The 18,726-nt window shown below is 49.7% G+C and overlaps 1 protein-coding gene across 30 annotated transcripts in view; it reads left to right on the top strand.

Moving 5' to 3' along the window:
- EPB41 (erythrocyte membrane protein band 4.1) overlaps positions 1 to 13,977 on the top strand; it is a 95,107-nt gene extending 81,130 nt beyond the window's left edge. For 28 of the 30 annotated variants that reach the window (XM_037380833.1, XM_037380836.1, XM_037380831.1 and 25 more), the window contains 5 exons: positions 6,388 to 6,516; positions 8,162 to 8,263; positions 8,741 to 8,821; positions 9,687 to 9,794; positions 10,696 to 13,977. In XM_037380833.1, the coding sequence (XP_037236730.1) occupies positions 6,388 to 6,516; positions 8,162 to 8,263; positions 8,741 to 8,821; positions 9,687 to 9,785 (411 nt within the window). In that variant the 3' untranslated portion in view covers positions 9,786 to 9,794; positions 10,696 to 13,977. Of the gene's footprint in view, positions 1 to 4,740; positions 4,964 to 6,387; positions 6,517 to 8,161; positions 8,264 to 8,740; positions 8,822 to 9,686; positions 9,795 to 10,695 lie in introns of those variants that run through there. The other 2 variants (XM_037380815.1, XM_037380820.1) reach the window with 2 other exon arrangements.
- The last annotated feature ends 4,749 nt before the right edge of the window (positions 13,978 to 18,726 follow it).

The raw sequence follows: 18,726 nt of genomic DNA, 5'->3' as shown, positions 1-18,726 counted from the left end.
TGCTCTCTTGGATGAGCCCAGCGCCGGAGCTGCAACTTTATTTACAAAACGAAGCAAGTGAAACGCAGCAGCGTGGGATTAGTGTCCGTCAGAAACTCCGATGGTATCATTACAAACCCCACACTTCTTACCTGCTGCTGCTACAGCAAACCCGAGGCAGTTTGTGCAACGCCACAAGCAGTTTTGTTCTCTGCAGAGGGAATTTGGGATAAGAAGCCCCTTATCCAAGGGTACCTGCCCCACAAAAAGGATGGGAAGGGGATCGGGGTGGATGGGGAGAGGAATCATACTGCTCATCAACCTGATTTTAATAATTGGAGTGTTGATCTTGAGGTTGTTTCATGTTGCCAAGTAGTTGATGCGTTGGGTCGGAGGTGGCTGCTGTGTATCTTGTGATATCCTGGGATTCCTATTCATGACAGCAATTCCATCTTTTTAAGCTTGTTGTGTATTTTCTAGCCTTACTTTTAACTCTTTTAGCTCAAAATCTCTTTTATTCTTCTGTCGTCTGACTAGGCTGGTCAGGATGTTGTGATCAGATCAATGGCAATTAAAAAAAAAACATCCAAAAATGCAGATCCATAGGTAATGGCCATAATTTTCAAATGCCAGGGTTTGTTGAACGGCTTCTAAATGTTTTTTTAACTTCTGTCCTTAAGGCAAAGCAGTTCTGTGAGGCACAGCAGGTATTGTGAAATAAGGATTTCTTGTTTTCTGCTTTTATAATACTTTTTACCCAAGTGCTCTGACAGCTGTGAGATTGAGCATCATTTGATCTGGGAGTTCTCACCGGTGAGTGCGGTTCGCTGCAAAAGCAATGTCATCTACTTGTGCATCTGTAGACGGTCACACTGAGCCTGTGAGCTTGTGCGGGTACTTGTTCGGGGATAACCTAATAACACGCGCCAGCGCTAACGACTGCAGGGCCATAGTGAAAAAGAAGGGGACCGGGAAGCCCAAACCGGCTGGAATTTATAGCGGTTCATGTGGTGGTGTAGGGAGTTAGCGTGCACTGCAATTTCATGCTTGCATCAATTTTTATCCAGTGTCTTCGGTGATGGGCAGGTTGACGTCATTTTAACAGTCCGTAAGTTTCCTGCAGGGTAGGAGTCTGGTTTGGGATGAGGATAATTGGATATTTCTGGGGGGAGAGAGGCAGCAGCAGTCCTGCAGAAAGCAGCTGAGCTGCTGGGTCATGCTGGTATATCCTGATCCAAACTGGTAGGTTCTGGAAAAAATACAGGCAAACAAATGTATACAAACCCACTTTTTAAGCCAAATAAATCTTTTTGGTCGCTGGTATCAGCCATGCAGTTAAGCCTGTTATTAATTTATCCCCAGTCTGAATTACTGTGTGTCACTACACCGTAACGCTTAAGCTGTATCCTTGGTATTTGTCAGCATCAGGTGCACAAAGATTTGTATTTAGCAGGCGGATCTTTTAGTTGCATTCATGTCTGGTTCGATTTGTTTCTTCTGGGGCGTTGCATCCTGTCCTGTATTTTCTTTACACTGTGTATGGCTTGTGCAAATAGTCCGCTTCACGCTTGATTTTAGGCGTCGCTGGTTTGGTTTTGTGTCTCTGGAGATGAGCAGTTTGCAGCCCAGGCACTCTCAGGTTTCGTGGGTCTCCAGGAGAGCTTGGAACTCTGCAAATCTGAGCCCTAAAAATAGGAATGCTCTTGCATTTGCATTAAAATAAATCTTGATAAGATCAGATGCTCAAATTCCTAGGGATTGTTTTTGTGTTTGGTTGGTTGGTTTTTTTTAATAGAATGATAATATTCTAGCCTACCTGCAAACTGCTTCTTTAACTACAGGAACAAACGTAGGTTTGGGGTATTTTTTTAAGTGTATGTAAATAGATAATTTTATATAGAAACAGATACCTTTCAGTGGTCTTATCTTCTTACCGGTGGAATAGGAAGGCAAGAAAAAAAGTGCTACTGATCAGTTGATCTTATCAGGATTTCAATCTGTCTTTACAGCTTGCATGTTTATTGCCGCACTCGCTCTGCCGACGGCCAGTATATGGTCGCCATAGGCTGCATTTAAGCTTTTCCCTTCCTTTATGCTTTTACTGTACAAGATACTTCCAAACCGTGAATTATTTTTTCTGTGTACGAAGGGGAGCTGGGAAGCTGTTTTGACTGTGTACAAATGTTTGTCTCTCAACTAGATCTGCGTTTGTGTAGCTGCTTAATCTGCCTTGGTTTATCTGTGGTTCTCCCTCGCGGCCGAGTCGTGCCCCAGCTGTTCTGCAAGGAAATCTCACTCCTAAGGCATTTTCCATTAAACCCCAGATGTGTCTTCTCAAGGTCCCGTGATTAATTTACAAGACGTAGCATATATAATTAAGGGAAGATCAGTATATTGGCAGCACATAAATTCAGGTTTTAAAGCAAGATGAAGACACGCGTGCTGAAAGCTGCTGACCTCTGTTCTGTTCTGGTTTGTGAAATACCGCAGCGTGGTTATCTTGCGTTAGGCAAAATAAAATGGGGGTGAGATCTGGATATACCTTTGGCAGAGCATGTATGAAAGTGGGTTTTGATCAGAAATAACGCTCCCCGTGTGTGCGGTCTGACCTGATCGCCACAGTGCTGATCGCTCTCCCTTCACTCCTATTAAATGCGTTTTCCTAAGCAACATCCCAAGAATTTAAGGGAAGCCCGAGGCTGGTAGTCTTAATGGATAAAAATCTTACAGGTAATCTATCTGCAGCATAAAGCAGCAGGGAACTGAAAAATACCCGGGAGGAACAGTGGAAGAGTCATTTATTGAAATGATACTAAAATTAGCATCTATTTGTTCCTACATAAAGTAGCTCCTATTCTTAGTGCACTATTGAACTGTGCCATTAGATGGGGTCAGTCTGGGTGAAAGCTTCTGATGTACAGAGAATGCATCCTACCGGATAATCCACAGGCTTCAGACCTCGCATTTTAAGCACAAATTACAGTTTTTTGGTTGCCCAGAGAGTCGTCTTAATAGAGAGTGAGGCAGCAGTTTTTGTCTTACTCTAACTCTGGTGGTGGTATTAACAGTTGACAAAATGGACTTGCTGTGCTTGTATGAAAATTTAATCGCTGGTTTTGGATGAACAGGTATGTGGCTATTTTTATACAAAGTTACCAAAAATCAACTGTGAGGTTAATTACTGAGAAGAAAGAGTAATGGCACTGATGAAGCAGCATCCCTCTGGGTCTTTTCCCTCCTTGTTCCCTGATGCTGGATGATGTGATGACTCTGATATGTGTCAAATTGGAGGTGCCCGTAACAGCTTATTCTGCCCTTCCTCGAAGGCAACTTTCCATGTTGGTGATGAGAGAAACACAGTTTCTAGCACAGGGTAGGACCGTAGCCACTGCTGGGGACTGAAACGCTGCTTCTCTGCGCATATGCGGTGCTCATCGCTCGGGCACCCAGGCAAAGAGCTGGTTTTTGCTAAGGCTTGCTGTCTTGTTCATGCTTTAACTCTTCTCTTCTGTCACTGTGGCTTCCCTCCTGGCTAGAGAGCTCCCAGAGATGTGAGAAGACCTAGTTGAGACCTTTGCTAACGAGCCGAACGGAGAGCAGAATAGCACCAGCCTTGGTTAAACCCGCTGGCTTGGCACGCTCTTCCCAAATATCTCAGGTGCTCCAGGCGTGCTCACTTGCTTCTGGGAGGGCTGCGCTGCTTCGGTACCGGTCTCCTCTCCCAGGCACCATCACAAATGCCGGTTATGTTGCACCTTCGGGAGGTTTAGCTGCTGCCAAGGTCCCGTGCACCAGCCGCTTTGGGGATAAAATACGTTACAAAGACTTCGGTGCTCCCAAATCAATGGTCGAACGGAGCTTGCAGAGCAGCGAGCGGAGCGGCGTGCTCGGTGGTGGCGGGGTCGGCGCACACCAGCACGAACAGCTTTCCAGCTTAAAGGCGCGTTTCTTTATTCCTCAGCTGAAAAGTTTTGTGCTGAGTTAATTGAACTGGTTTTTGTCTTGAAGAAACGGTACAAATTCTTTCAGATGACCAGACTGCCGTGCTAATTCCGGAGCCTCTTGGTAATCAAAGTGCTTGATTTCAATACTAACTGGTAGATATTCTTACAATAATTTTACCAAAGCCATCATCTGTGCTAGTTATCCCAGAGACCAACAGCAAGCGGGGTGCTCGGAAGCGTGAGTGTTCCCAGGGGTGAGGAAAAGAGCAAAGCACTGGCTCCGGAGATTGCCGTGCACAGTAATTCTGGCCTTATTCTTTTAACCTCCACAAGCAACTTAAAACACCGTGTAAAATATTTAAAGGAGTTAAAAGCAGAATTGGGGTACGATTTTGGTGCAGGCGGTGGGGTTTGTTAAAGCATGTGTGAATTTTGGATGTGCACAAGTCCCCATTTGCTACACTGAAATTATTCCTGTTTCCAAACTGGGCAAAAAGTGCTTAGCAGTGGCTCTTCCTTTAGGGGCAGAGAGTTGTTTTAATATTAATTCCTTGAACTTGAGGAGAGGGGGTTATTGACGTACCAGGAGGGCTGTGTCAGTACATGCACTGGACACATCGCAGAGCACAAAGGTTTTCAAGCTTTCGAGTGCCTGGTCCCACTGCTGTTGCATGTGTTACTGGAGATGTGATATATTATAAGAAATATGTTTTTGCCTTTATGCTTCATGACCTCCTGTTCTCCCTAACGCTCTCTTTCTTTCTCTCTCTCTCTCTCTCTCTCTCTGGCCTTTTTTTGTATATTCGTTTCTTTTTAGAGAATGAGTGACTTTCTCTCCAGAGAGGATGTGGCTGCAGTGCCAGAGCGGAGCAGTGTTAACACTGGCTTTGCTGGGGGGGGGCTCAAAGCAGTCGGTAGCTTTTAGTGAGACCCCCGTGCCACCCGCCTCAGAGCCTTCCCCCAGCCGTGCCTTTGGTGCTTCCTCCCTAAGCAGCCAGGAGGAGGAGGCGGCAGCTCCCAGCCTCCCCGCGAGTGAGGAGGACCTGAGATGTGGAAAGGGGGTTTGTGCAGATGTGGAGAAGGACTCGGAGCTCTCTGAGCTGGAGCCCCCCCCCAGCCCTGCCGCACCTCCCCGGCAGCCCTGGGGAGGAGAGGAGGAGGTGGCAGAGGATGGCGAAGACAGGTTTGCCTTTAGAAAGCTAAACGGCGAGTGTCACGACGCCGACGTTAATAACGGGCTGCCGGCAGTCATTCGCTGCTTCCAGGTAGTGAGCTCCCGCGCCTGCTCCCCACCCCGGCTGGCTTTGGAGCGGGAACCGAACACTGCAGCAAGCAGATGCCACAGACCCCGAGAGGAGTTGTCTTTGCTTGGCTCGGACTCATGCTTGGAGCTAATTAGCTGGTTAATCTCCCGGTCGGTGCACACAAGTCCCTCTCAATTTATCTTTGCGTTAAATACAATTTAAGCACAATGCCCTTTGCTTTTCTTTGATCAGAGCATCCTGTTGCATCCCCCAAAAGGGAAATATTTAGGCTCCAAAGGCATGTAATTTTAGTTCCTTAAGGTTTTTGCTATCTCCTGCTGTACCGGAGGCTGAGCCTTAGCGCAGCAGAGCAAATTCGAAGCGCTGTCAAACGTGCTTTTACACTGTGAACGTGAAGCTTTGACATCCCCTTTCTGCTCCCCGTCATGGGAGATATTTTTGCCTGCTTCAGTGTTGATATTAATTGCTTATGGTTAAGTAGGTGCCCACTTCCCCCGCTAACAATCACGGTGGCATCTGTCAGGTTTGGGGACGGTGAGCAGAAATCGAACCCTCTGGGAAAACCCTGTGGGTCTGAACTAACTCTTGTCTTCTTCCGGGTAATTATCAGGTGGTGGAACGACTGATTCCTCTTCCCCCCTCCCCATTTCTCACTCGAGATGTCGTGTTTCTGAGTTGTCTGACATTGATTTAATAAAAGTTAAAGACCTAGGGTCTGAGGAGGATTTTTAATAATACTGTGTTTCACTTGCAGTCAGGATAAAGCTTCTTAGCTGTGATCACGTCTATTTGCCCAGGGTTTGTGTTAATCTTGACATTGTCATCAGTAGACGGGGGTCATCTTTTACTGGCAGCTGGCAATGAGCTTCTAGTAATTAGAAAGTTAGTGATCAGTGGAGACAGTATCTTAGTGGTGTTGTGGCACACTGGTGAAGCCCTCAGTGCCTCGCTTGGGCTGACCCGAGGGCACAGTGTTGGGGCTGGTCCGGAGGATTCTTCTGTCCGTTTAATCCTCACGCATGATCCCTGCCCTCTGAGCAGTGTGTTGTCCCAGAGGCTTAAAAACAAAGATTTCCAGGCTAACCTTGGTTCCCACAGTGCTTTTATCAGATCAGTGTCAGAACATTTGCCAGCGGCTTGGTCAGATGTAGAAATGCTAACGGGGTCTTTACGGGGATGTTTTTAACCCTGTCTCATAGCCACCGCTAGTGAAGACACAGACGGTCACCATCTCCGACGTGTCCAGCGCTGTCAAAAGCGAAATTCCCACAAAAGAAGTCCCCATCGTCCACACAGAGACAAAGACCATCACCTACGAAGCTGCACAGGTAAGGTGTGTTCCGATTAATTTTCCAGGGGCTTAATTAAACTCAAGTAAACATTTTGTTTCCAGATCCTCTGGATGAGGCAGCAGCACCCGCCTTTCTCTCAGCATCCGAGTCACAGTGCAGATGTTCACTGATGCTATGGACCCTATTTCCAGGTGCATCTGCTATTTTTAGAGGAGCATAGAGAGTGTTTTCACTATGCCAGAAGAGTTAATTATTTTTTCAAGATGTGTGTGCAAACAGAATTTATCTTCAGCACTGGTGGCTTCAGGCTGTAGATTTGGTTGTACGGAGTCAACCTGAGTTGGCTGTTTCTCTGCAAGATACGCCCTGTTTCGTTTTCCCCAGCTCTCCTTGCTGTTTATGCCTCTTCAGAACTTGGTTTATAAATTATTTGATTGTCCTTTAGGTTTTGAGCCTGAAACAGGTTTAAAGTTTGGTATAAAACGCAAGCAGAGTGGGTATCTGGTGATTGGAAACTAGAAATGTTAGTGGAGGGGTACCAACACATGCAGGGATGGTTTCATTGTTGAGGTTAAAATTAATCCTCAATCTAAAGTAGGTTTTATTTATGTATTTGAGAATTTGGAGCCTGTGTTAGCTTGGGTCTGTCATAACTGTGGTTGTTGGAAGCAGCCCATGCTCTGCTGTTGGAGTGCGGTGAAGTTGGATGCAGCTTTGGGTGCGGGTATCCCATGGACCTTGCCTGTGTAATTTGGGATTCCTGAGGAATCCTGCGGCTGCTCAGCATCCTCCTGGATGAGTAGAGGGGTGTCCAGACATCACCCCGATTCTCAGCGAGTGACTAGCTGAATAGAGGAGTTTTGCTCTGGTTGCTGCTGTTACCGTGTCTAACTGGGAAATGAGGACCAGTGCGTCCCCAGGGCTGGGAGAAGGCTGGAAGTGCCGCACCAGCTTGTGATGATGGAGATTTCTTCCAGTCTGTGGGAAATAGTCCCACCTTGTGGTAACTCCAGATACGGTCCCACGTGCTGCCCAGCCTTCCTTGGTGCTGCAGGGCCAGGGAGACACGGCCGGGGGTGACTTGGTTTAGGTTTTTCAGCAGAACTTGAAAGGTCGAGTCGTGCGGGCTGGGATCCGAGTAACCAGCTAGAAAAGTTCTTGGTTCAGCAAGTACCTGGACGTCCGTTGCTCCTGCAGAGTTGAAAGCGAGTGATGTGGAAGGTGTTGGCAGGAGGAAGGACGGGTTACAAAGTCCCTTCTGAGTCAGGTTTTGTGGCTTTGTGGATGTCCCCAGACCCAGGCAGCTGGGGAGAGGTGTCTGCTTTGGGCTCCCTTTGTGGTCCAAGCACGCTGCCTGGCACGGAGGGGCATGACCAGCCGCGTGCCCACATTTGAGTGTACCCCAGCCCACCCGGGCTGAGGGGTGGCAGAGGTCCTCTGTGGGGGATGCTGTGGATCTGTGCTTCTCCAGCCTTAAAGCCCAGGGGCTTTGTGCTGCGCCGTCAGAGACCTGCACGGTCCTGGTGCAGCTCCGCTGGCTGCAGGTCAGCTCGCTCCATCCCGCGGTCCACGGTGGAGAGGAGTTTCTGCCCTGGGATTGCATCCTGCTGTGTCGATGTGGTGACCCTGCTTCTGTCCACACGGCCCACAGAGGCTGACGGCCTGTCCTTCTGTCCCACAGACAGATGGTGGTAATGGAGATTTAGACCCTGGCATCCTGCTGACTGCTCAGACCATCACTTCAGAAACCACCAGCAGCACCACCACCACGCAGATCACGAAGGTAACAGCACGGGAACACGATACATCAACAACAACAAAACCAGCAACATAATAGATGGGCAGAGTTGAATAGCAGGGGGAAAAAAAAAAAAAAGCTTTTGAACATTCCTTTCATAAAATGCGATTAATACCTGAAACAAAGCACGAGGGTCCCAGGTCTGCCTGCACTCAGGTGGGACTGTGGATTATATGTTAATTTGCAGTGCAGCCTGTGGACACGGGCTCTGACTGTCCTGTGGGATAACAGGGAAGAGCTGTACTGTGAGTGAAAGCTCTTCCCTGCCCCCGTTCTAAGAAAATGAATATTTGACAGTTTTCCTTTGAGCAGCAGCAGTTTTCCCCTGTGATTCTGATGCCGTGGTATGGCGGCAGCGTTTGGTAACGCTATTTTTGGATACCGTCTTTAGAGAGGCAGCCCCAGTGCACTCAAATTCCTTTCCACTTCTAGACTAATGGCAGTGTTTTGCTTTTGTACTAGACTGTAAAAGGTGGCATTTCAGAGACGCGGATTGAGAAGAGGATTGTCATCACAGGAGATGCAGATGTAGACCACGACCAGGTAGGAGCTTGGATGCGGTCCAAAAGAGCTTCTTAGAGCTGTCACAAATTAGACAGACTGCTTTTCCAAAGTCAGCTTCACCAGAAAATAACCTAGGGGAATTTTACTGGGGTAGAAACAAAACTTCAGAAGTGATTTCTGTAACAAATAGCCTTTTGACAGTATGCAGCTGTGTAGCTGGGCAAGAAGAGCTTAATTCTGTTCTGAAACTGGTGTTGGCAGCAAAGTTTTGATTTTGTACAAGTACAATGTTAAAAAAAAATATATCCACAAACCCCATAAAATAAGTTTTCCGTGACATCTGGATGATATGCATTTATTTTCTTATAACTCTGAAACACTATTGCTGCTGCATAGTGCCAAAAGTAATTTTATAGTGCTCAGCACCTGCATTAAATCTCATCAGCTTTATGTGAAACCTTTCTGATGAGTCAGCCTCATTGGCCTCCAGCATGTGTTGGAAGTGATGATTTTGTCATCAGAGAATTATACTTTGAATTTAATTTTAGTTGCAAGTATCATGGGGCTGGAGAATATTCGTATGACAAGAACTAGTTTAGTAATTCCAACAGAAAATGTCTTGACAAGATGTCCAAAATATGATCATCACACTCGCTGGAAGAATAAACAGGATTTGCTTAATTGCTCTCATCCATCTTCTACCATGGGGCAGTGGAGAGATGTGACATATTCTTAGAAAACAGCTTTTTCTTCCAGAAATAATCTTTAATGGCACCAAAAGTCACCAAACTGTGCAGCTGAAGCGGATTCACTTTTGGTTTTCCCTCCCCACAGTTAGGAATAGTCTCTCATCCCCCCCGCCCCAGCCCCTCGGTGGCATGCTCTGAAACGTGCCCTCTTTCAGGTTCTAGCGCAGGCGATAAAAGCAGCCAAGGAGCAGCACCCGGACATGTCGGTGACCAAAGTGGTTGTGCACCAGGAGACAGAGATTGCAGAGGAGTAGCGAGGCTGTGTAAGTAGCAAGACCACGTACAATGCGTGATGGGGGCTGCTCTCCGCCCCAGGGCGGGGGACTCGATCTCCGTGCACGGTTTGGCTAAATATGGTCAAAGTTTAAGCAAAATTATTACTGTTAGTTGATGACTCCTGCTCAGGCTGTTCTTATTAAATCATTTAAGGCTCATGAAGCAGTCACAAATACAGACAAATCCTGCTGTGGAAGTGAGCCAAAATTGTCTCAAACAAGCGGCGTGGCTCCTGCGATGCAGCTGTGCTGCCTGTGCAGGCACCTTCGATGCACCAGCAGCACACTGGGCTATAGGGGTCACGCAGACCCCTGCCTGCACCAGCGCCAGGTACCCCCTGAGCTGGATCCCAAGCTCCTGACTTGCCTGGAAAGATCCCTTTTCTGCAGTTTTGATGATTTGGGGAAAGAGCTGCTCGAGGAATCCCAGGGCTCTGCCCGCACATCAATGCTGTAAAGGTGTAAACACCCGCACTGGTGATACTGGTGTTGCCCAGGTCGGTGCTGCGCTGCCCTGCCCTGCTGTGTCCTGCCTCATCCTGACAAAGCTGGTACTTTCAGGGATTCAGGAGGTAGAACGAGAACAAATTAGGCGAGAGGAGAGACAGCAATGGTTTAACAGACACTGTGGTCGAGCTTTTTAACTCTCCAAACCTAAATCGAAACGGCACAGGTTTCCCAAGGGTTCCTGAGGTTGCAGCTCTTCAAATACGGCCCGTCAGGGATGGGAGCAGGGTGCCTGGTGGCTCTGAGCCGGAATTCACACCGGCCACTGATGGTCACTCACCTTCTGGTTTCTGCTCGCCAGCCCCTTCAGGGAAGGGGGCTCCTCTCTCTCCCAGAAAGCTGCTGCCGGGAGCTGTAACTTACCGTGCGTGTCTCTTTCTAGGAAGCGTTCCTGCCAGACACAACACCAGGAAAAAGAAACCCAGCAAAACTACCAAGAAACTACCTGGAGCACAAAGACCTCGGATTTACAAGACTTGACACTCAGAGACATTCATATCATTTATTAGGAGTTGCGCTTTTTCATTTTACTTGGGATTTTCCAGACTCCACTGGATCCTGTCAGATATAGGGTTTTGTTTGTTTTTTTTTTATATATATATTGTGACAAAAGTATGCCATATTTCTAACTGTACTGAATATTTTTTACAGGTTTTCAATTTTGCATTCCCTCTCACGCATAGCCTCTTCAGATACAGACACCCGACACACCTCACAGGGCTCAAAGGGTCGCTGTTTTAAGTCGTATTTCCTCCGCCTTGTCAGGGATAACGGAGATAAGCCACATCCACACATAATTCCAAGTGCAGGATCCCTACACGCCTTCAAAAAGCCGTGGGTCCTTCTGCCGGGAGAGTCAGTTTAGAGCAAGTCAGACTTCAGTTTTGTGCAGCATTTCCGATTGCCTCTTTATTATTATTATTAATTATTTTATTTTTTAGCTCTAGGGAGCTTGAGACTCCAGTCGCGATACCTGGGCGTGCAGGGCAGAGCTGCTGCCTTCGCTCCGACTTTCCTCCCCGTTGGGTTTCAGGCCCCCGATGTGTGAACACAGTAGGGTTGTGTGGTGTAGCCTATGCACACATCTTGATAGTTGACTAGATTTAAGGAATACTGGAAGTTGCTTCAAGTATCTTATACTGTGAATTTTAGAGCTTTAAGAGGACTGTGATAGCATCTCGCCTTCCTCCTGTGTGTCTCTACCGAGTGCTGCCTACCTGTTTGTGTTTTCTAGATGCCGTTAAATTAAAAAGCCCTTAGAAGCGTGCATTTAAGGTGTTTGGACTCTGAATGCTATTAAGGTAGGCTTATGCAGCATTCACAGTAACTGATTTTTTTTCAGTGTCATAGTTTTTCACTCGTTTGTGTTCATGATTTATAAATTAGGGGGTTTTTTTATAAGTCACGGGTTGGGTTTTTTTCCTCCTCTCACAGTGCTATTTAAAGCTAAACGCATTACCCATATACCAGGGCATCTATCGTACTATTGTTAAATTTAAAATCCTGTAGACAATCCTTCCTAGGCCTGGAAGCTGTATTTGGAGAGGCCGAACAAGAAATTTTAGGAGGTGCCAGGTGGTGCTGGAGCCAAGCTACGGGAAGGTGCTGCCACCCCTTCTTCCGCGCCGGCATCGGGGTCTGGGCTTCCTTGGGCATCGTGGCCACCTTGCTGGAATGAGATACCAGGGTTAGTGTCTGCATCTTTAGGCTGAGCTTGCAGACCACCGGCCCCATCTCCAGTGTGGTAGAGATGACCAGAAAACGACTTCTTTGCAGCTGGATGTGCTTCGCTCTGTGGCACCGCGGGCTGAGTTCCCGCTGCTGCGTTATGAGCTTTGTGGAGATGTTCTAATCATGCCCTGATTTCTCCTTCCAGCATTTAAATTTAAAAAGGAAAAAAAAAACCACCAAAAAACCAACCCACAAGCATTGTAAAGATTCTGCCCAGACACTTGTGAACACTTTAGTATACTTTGAGGTTGTGATTTCTTTTTTTTAAAATATATATATAGTGTGGCACATTGGTAGCTGAGGGCATGGAGTGCTCTGCCGCTGCTCCTCAGTTGAGGATGGGAAGAAAATGGCAATAAAGAAAAAAGCTCTCTGCTATTATGAATTTGAATAATGTGTTTCAGAAGTCACTGGATTTAGCTCAGGCTGCAACGACTTGCTGTTTAACTGCAAACAGCTTTCAAACTACACTGGGGCTAGTGTAGCTTCTCAGATTCAGGTGCAATTTTAATTAAGCTGTCAGTATTGATTGGAGACTTACGCTGAAAACGCTGGAGCTGCTGGATTTTTGCTTTCTTTGAGCCTTGCTGGCCCTGAATCCTCCTCAGCCTCCAGTATTCCCACGCCAGTAGCTGCTGCTCTGGGTGCGCGCGGTCCCTGCTGGTGATGCTCTGCCCTCCACTGGGTACCGGGCATCTGACTTGGGATTTAGGGAGTCCTGGGCTCCACAGCTGTAGCGCAGGGATTAAGTCTTCCTATTTATGTCTGAACAGCCCTTCCCTTCCTTACTCTGCAACGCGGATCCTGTAACAGGTCTGTGTCCCTGCTGTCCTCAACTTAGCTTGCCTTAAATGCCCGTCATGCTGAGCACCCCTCCAGCAATGTCCCTTTGCTGGGAACTTAGGTTTTTGCCACTCTGCTCCTTCCTTCTCACCCTGTAGCAGCTACCTGAGGAGTAAACGGGCACGCTGAGTAGTCATTTAGAGTATTTCCGAGCTTTACTAGACAAAGCCAGCGTGATGAGTTTTGTCCGTAGCACTTAAAGACTGTCACAACCTGGGTGTTCAGTTGGGGTGAGCACGATGAGCAGGACAAAACACCCTGAGCAGGGATTTCTGGGGTGAGAAACCTGCTGGCACGAGAGGTGGTTCCTTTCCAAAAGGACCGTGGCTGCGCATGTCCCTTTTTAAGGGCACATAGACTAGAATAACCCTAATTTTTTTTTTTCCTGGATTTTGGGTGGACTGTTTCCAGGCTGTTCATTCTCGTGCTTCCCCTTCTAAGTTCTTGCTTCTCCTTGAGTATTTTAAACAAGTTATTGCCTCGTCTGACCTTTGCCATCACGCTGCTATCTGACCCCACGTGGGATTTCCAGCCCTGCTGCCCCTGCGCAGCCGCCTCCGTGCAGAGCCCGAGCCCGGGAGCTGGATGGCAGCAGCAGCAGCAGCCTGGGAAGAAGATTAAGAGCAGAAGAAGCTTCTTCCATCCTCGGCCGGGGCCGTGGGGGGGCTGCCCACACCCCTTCCACCTCCGACGGGTTTTTAGCATCCTTGGCTCTTGGCGTGCTGTGTCATTTCTAGGGACAAACCAGCAAAGGAAGGTCTATTTATATGAATGTTCCCAGCTCTTCCTACTCTACAAATTCACCCAGAGACTGTCTTGATTGTATAATATACATTATATGGAAGCTATTTATATATGAATGAATGTTTTTATAGAAAGGAAGGCAAGGAGCTCATGTTCTCCTCCATTAAACTGGAATGGCAGCTCTGGTTGCCAAATAGCAATCTCTGACCAATGCAGCTGTGTTAGCAAAGGACTGACTGATTTCTGGTTTTAATAAACTGTGGTTTGCTGATTTTCCTAATTGTACAATTACTTTAAGAGGTGGTAGTGTCCCAGCCTTAGAGATGAAACTTGTAAAAAAAAAAAAGTAAAAAAAAAATTTAAATAAATAATTTAGTTGAGAATATGAAGGAGCTTTGTAAAATTTTTTTAAGGCAATTGTGAATTGTCTAGGCTAGCTGTTTACACTCTTCTTTATAAAAATAGGAACTTTTAAAATTGGCAGTTCTTTATAGATCAACTAGTGATGGGAGCTGTTATTTTGGACTTTCATAGTAAATCAAAGGGAAAGTTGCCGTAGCATTTAGACAGACATAAGTGTTTAGTATTGCTTCTTGTATTGCATTTTTCAATAAATTTTCAAACAAAACTGTCTCCCTGGCCCTGAAGCCTTTTTTCTTCTACTCACCCTCCTCCAGATCTCTCTCCCCAGCCCCACGCCGGGCTCTGCTGCCACCAGCTGCACTCTGTGTGGCTTCAGATGCTTCAGCCAGCTCCCGGCGGGGCTGCCTGTGGGACCAAAACGCCCAGAAAGGGCCAGAAGGGAGCCCCAGAGTCCCAAGTTTTTCCTAAAGCATCATCACTTGATATAAAACCCTTGGAGCTACTGGATTTGAGGTGAGCTCAGGTGAGGGTTTCTGCTCCACAGCTGCTGCCTAATGGTGAGCGAATGTGATGGAACTGGAGCAGGGGAGATGTCCAACCTAGCTTTTTTTTTGGTCCTGTCACATTTTTTCTGGCTGCAGCAGCCTTAGGAGGATCAGAAATACTGAGCAGAAAGCTGACAGGGCATCTTGGCCACCAGCCCAACAGAGAACAAAAGCCAGTTGGTCCAGCCAGAGACTGGGAAGGGGATGGGAAGAGCATCCCTGCAGGCAAGGGCAGCCCCCGGGCTGGCTGCTGTACCATCCCCCCGTGCCTCAGTTTCCCCAACAGAAGAGAAGGGTTATACAACCCTGTTGTCACTCATGCCCATGTCTATATTCATGCACGTCTATATTTGCATACTAAAAGCAACCTTAGTTTAAATTGCTCCAGAGATGAGCCATTGCATCTTGCTGACACCCTGCCTTTGGCCAGTTTGCTTTCATTCTGCTCCAAGTATTAAATCTCAACGTACCGTAAAGCAAAAATTACAAAGGGGCCTCAGCAGTCAGCCCCGGATATCTGGGAAACAGCCACTGCCGGAGCTGCTTTCTGTAAAATGTCACAGCAACTTGATTTACTTGCAGCAAGGAGGCAGAGCCGACCATCACGTTATTTCCCCAGGCCAGCATGGGCTGTTGCGCACGGCCGGGGCACCCTGGGCTCTGCGCCTTGTCCGACCCCATTAGGGTCACACCAAAATGCACCTTAAATAACCCTGTCCCGGGGGGCTGGGGCTCACGGGGGTCCCAGCTCCTTCAGATAACGCGTTGGCGTGATGAGCCACAGCTCCAAAGACATCGCGTTGGGGAGCAAACCACCCAAACACGGTTCCATTACTGTGCTCGGCTGCACTTCGGGGTGCCGGTCCCTGGCTCAGCGGCCAGTTGGCCAAGGCATCACCCATGCTGTTTGATATCACCCAGGAGCATCTCGGAGCTGGGTCCCAGCCCCTCCCCACGGCTCCCGGCTCAGCACCAGCTCTGCTCCACCAGTGGCACCGGGGAGCATCCCAACCGGGCTGTGCCGGAGTCCAGCAGCATGTCCTGGCTCAAAGACCATCAGCCTTGGGACTCCCACCCCAGGTGAGGGGACGCTGGGCTGATGACCGTCCCTGCTGCCTCTGCCCTCCCCAAGGGGCTCCCAGCCCGTCCCCCCCGGCACTGGACCAGACATGCTGCAGGGACATTGGTGGCACCAGGGACTTGGTCCTACGTGCCCCTCCACCACCGTGCTTTGCTGGGCAGGACCATCGCCATCGCAGGTGCAAGGACATCCATGGCACAGGGGACATTTAAGCCCCATCCAAAATGCCCAAGGGAAATTTGTCCCCAGCTCATTTCCCCAGGGGACAAGCGCTGGGACAGCAAACACCAACCACCGATGCTCAGCCATGACCCTTTGCTCTGCTGCCGAGCCCTGGGGCCATCAGCCAGGAGACCACCACGACTGGAAAGGCTTCTCCTTAAAGCCCCCACTGCTTACAGCCTCCCCGGGCTGGGTGTCCCAAGCACAGGGTGCCCTTACCCCCCTCCCCAGCCAGAGTGGCGCAGGGTCTGAGCCCTATTGCTCCCCTTTAGCCCCGTGCCTCAGTTTCCCCCCTCCCAAACTGCAAAGTCTGCCAAGCCTAGAGCCCTGCAGCATTTTGCCTGGTTACAAACAAGGGAAAATATTAGGTAAACAAACACCATGGCAATCTAGAGACATGAAAATAAAAAAAAACACCAAACCACCCCAACCCCCTTGTCCCAACAGCAGCAGAAGGCAGCAGCAGCAGCACACAGGCTCCCTGGGGGGCCTGAGCCCGGGCTCCTGGGTGGCCCCATGCCAGCTCCAGCCCCGAGATCCCACACCAAAGGCAACGGCTCCGTCTGAGAGATCTCACCCTTTGGGAAGGAGCCACAAAAGCCCTTTCCCTTCATCACCCATCTCCATCCCTGGTCCTTCCCCAATGTCTCCATCCCAGACCCTGACCCAGGACCCGAAGGAGTCCATCACACTGGGAGGAGAAAGTTCCCATTCAAACACCAGCTTGTTCCAGCTCGGGCTATTTTTAGGTCATTCCTCTCATTTCGGGGGCTCGGGCAGCCAGTCGTGTTCCCGGCGGGTCAGCGGTGCCCCAGGGTCAGGGCTGCTCTCAGGGCCCAGAGGGGAACCGCTGCGGGAGCCAGGCAGGCAGCGGGGTTGACTCCATCCCTTCTAGACGGGAGAGCCCAGGGTGGTTTAGGATCTGGGAAAAACAGGGTTGAAAGGGAGGAACTGCATTCGCAGTGAGCCAGGTAGGACACACTGAGCTCGACCCTGAGCTCCATAACTGGGAAAACTGAGGCGCAGGGGGGAAAGTCAAAGCCAGGGGCAGGGAGCAACCTCCTGTCCCGCAGCAGCCGGGTCAGTGGCACTGGGTTCACCTGTTTTGTCCCTGACCCCCCAGGTAAGCCCCGCTGCGGGATGCCAGCAGCTCCTCACTCCCCCCTGGCTCTAAGGGCTCAGTGCTCCCCCAGGAGCAGCCCCCCACATCGGCTGGGGCGAGCAGAGCATCCCTATTGCTCTGCCAAGCACCCTGGGACCTCGCCAGCCCCTGGGAGGCTGGAACACCGAATCAACAGGCGGGATGACACCCCAGTGCACCCCAGTTGCTCCACACTGGCCTTCTCAAAACACCACAGACCTGAAGTGGCATCCCTGCTCCATCACCACCTTGCCTACCCCTCCGAACCCCCGGAGCGGGACAGCAGCAGCTCCATGGCCAGAGTCTGGCCATCCTGTCGAGCAGGACACGCTGGCTGGATGTGTCCCACTGACCCTGGTGAGCAGGGGAACGTGCAGAGCCCTGGGGTCAGGGCAGCAGCAGGGACCAGTTGTGCCGGTGGGTGCAAACCCACGCGGTGGGTGCAGCACCGGCACCCAGGGCCATCTCGGGTGGCTGCGGCATTCAGTGCCACGGGAGCAGATCTGCTACCTCTCGTCCCCCAAAGGCAGCAGCAGGGCTCCTGCCATCCTGCCCACCGTGGGAGGCGACGGCTGGCCCAGGCTCCAGAGCAGCACGTCCCCACGGAGCCACACGCGGTGACTTTTGGATGTTCCTGCCCCACACGCTGCTCTGCCTCCGCAGCAGGAAACCTTCACGGCACAAGCTCTCCGCCACTGCCCCAACACACGCATCCTACCGAGCTTCTCTAGACGAGACAGTTTTGCAGGAGCAGGAATGGGCTCCCAAAGCCCAAATTCCCAGCCCTTAAATGCCCCAAGCCCCAGTTAACCCCTTGCATGCCAGACACAGCACTTTATCCACAGATTCTTTCCTTCCCCTGGTTTGCCCCCAGCGCTCCCTGATGGGCTCCAAGCCAAAGCCCCAGATTTGAGCTCCAGCTCTGGCCACACTCCGGCACTCGACTGTTGGGACAGCACACATTGTATGGATGCTGATAACAGTGGATGGAGGACTCTGGCTTTGGAGCTCGGCTCGCCCCATCCCACCCAGAACCAGCCCCCAGGGATCAGCCCCACACTGCTCAGCCTGTTTCTGAAGCCAGGAGAAACGTACAGAGCCTGGGGTGCCAGAGAGCCTATGCAGGACACCCCCAGACCCACAAGAGCCAAAAAATGAAGCAAAAAAAATAGATCAAGCAACCACCCCCAAACCCACACCAGCTCCAGCCCTGGCCTGGCTCTCTTATGTGCCAGGAAGCACCAAGATGGATGCCCTTGGTTTGGTGCCAGCTCATTAATGCAGAAATGCACTGTGCATCTCACTTATTTCCCTTTTTTTAAATAAAGCATCCAAAAGCAGCACCCTATATACCTCACCAAAAGGCCACAAGGCATTACAGCCCCAGAGAGCGCATCCACACCCCATCTCCCCCACTTAGGGGTCCTCATCTTTAAACTTCAGGTGCGAAGCGCCGCACTATTGCTCATCACATATTGCAACAGCCCCAGCCTGGAAAGCCCTGACACTTCATCTTCCCAGCGCCTCAGCAAAGAGATTTATAGCAGAGAACACTCACCCGAAATAATGCACCAGCATTTGCATTCCCTGGCTGTACTGCAAGTGCACGGCTGCTAGCAGAGTGCTTCCCTTCGCCTAGACTTTAAATCTTAAGGACGGACTTACTGGCCAAGCAGACTCATGGCTGTGGCTTCCCTTGCTGCGGAGAGAGGAGGAGAAGGAGGAGGAAGGGCTGCAACCGAG

Source organism: Falco rusticolus, chromosome 3, assembly GCF_015220075.1.
Source record: "Falco rusticolus isolate bFalRus1 chromosome 3, bFalRus1.pri, whole genome shotgun sequence".
Taxonomy (NCBI): domain Eukaryota; kingdom Metazoa; phylum Chordata; class Aves; order Falconiformes; family Falconidae; genus Falco; species Falco rusticolus.
Note: the sequence above shows the minus strand (reverse complement) of the source record. Positions and strands in the feature narration are given on the sequence as shown.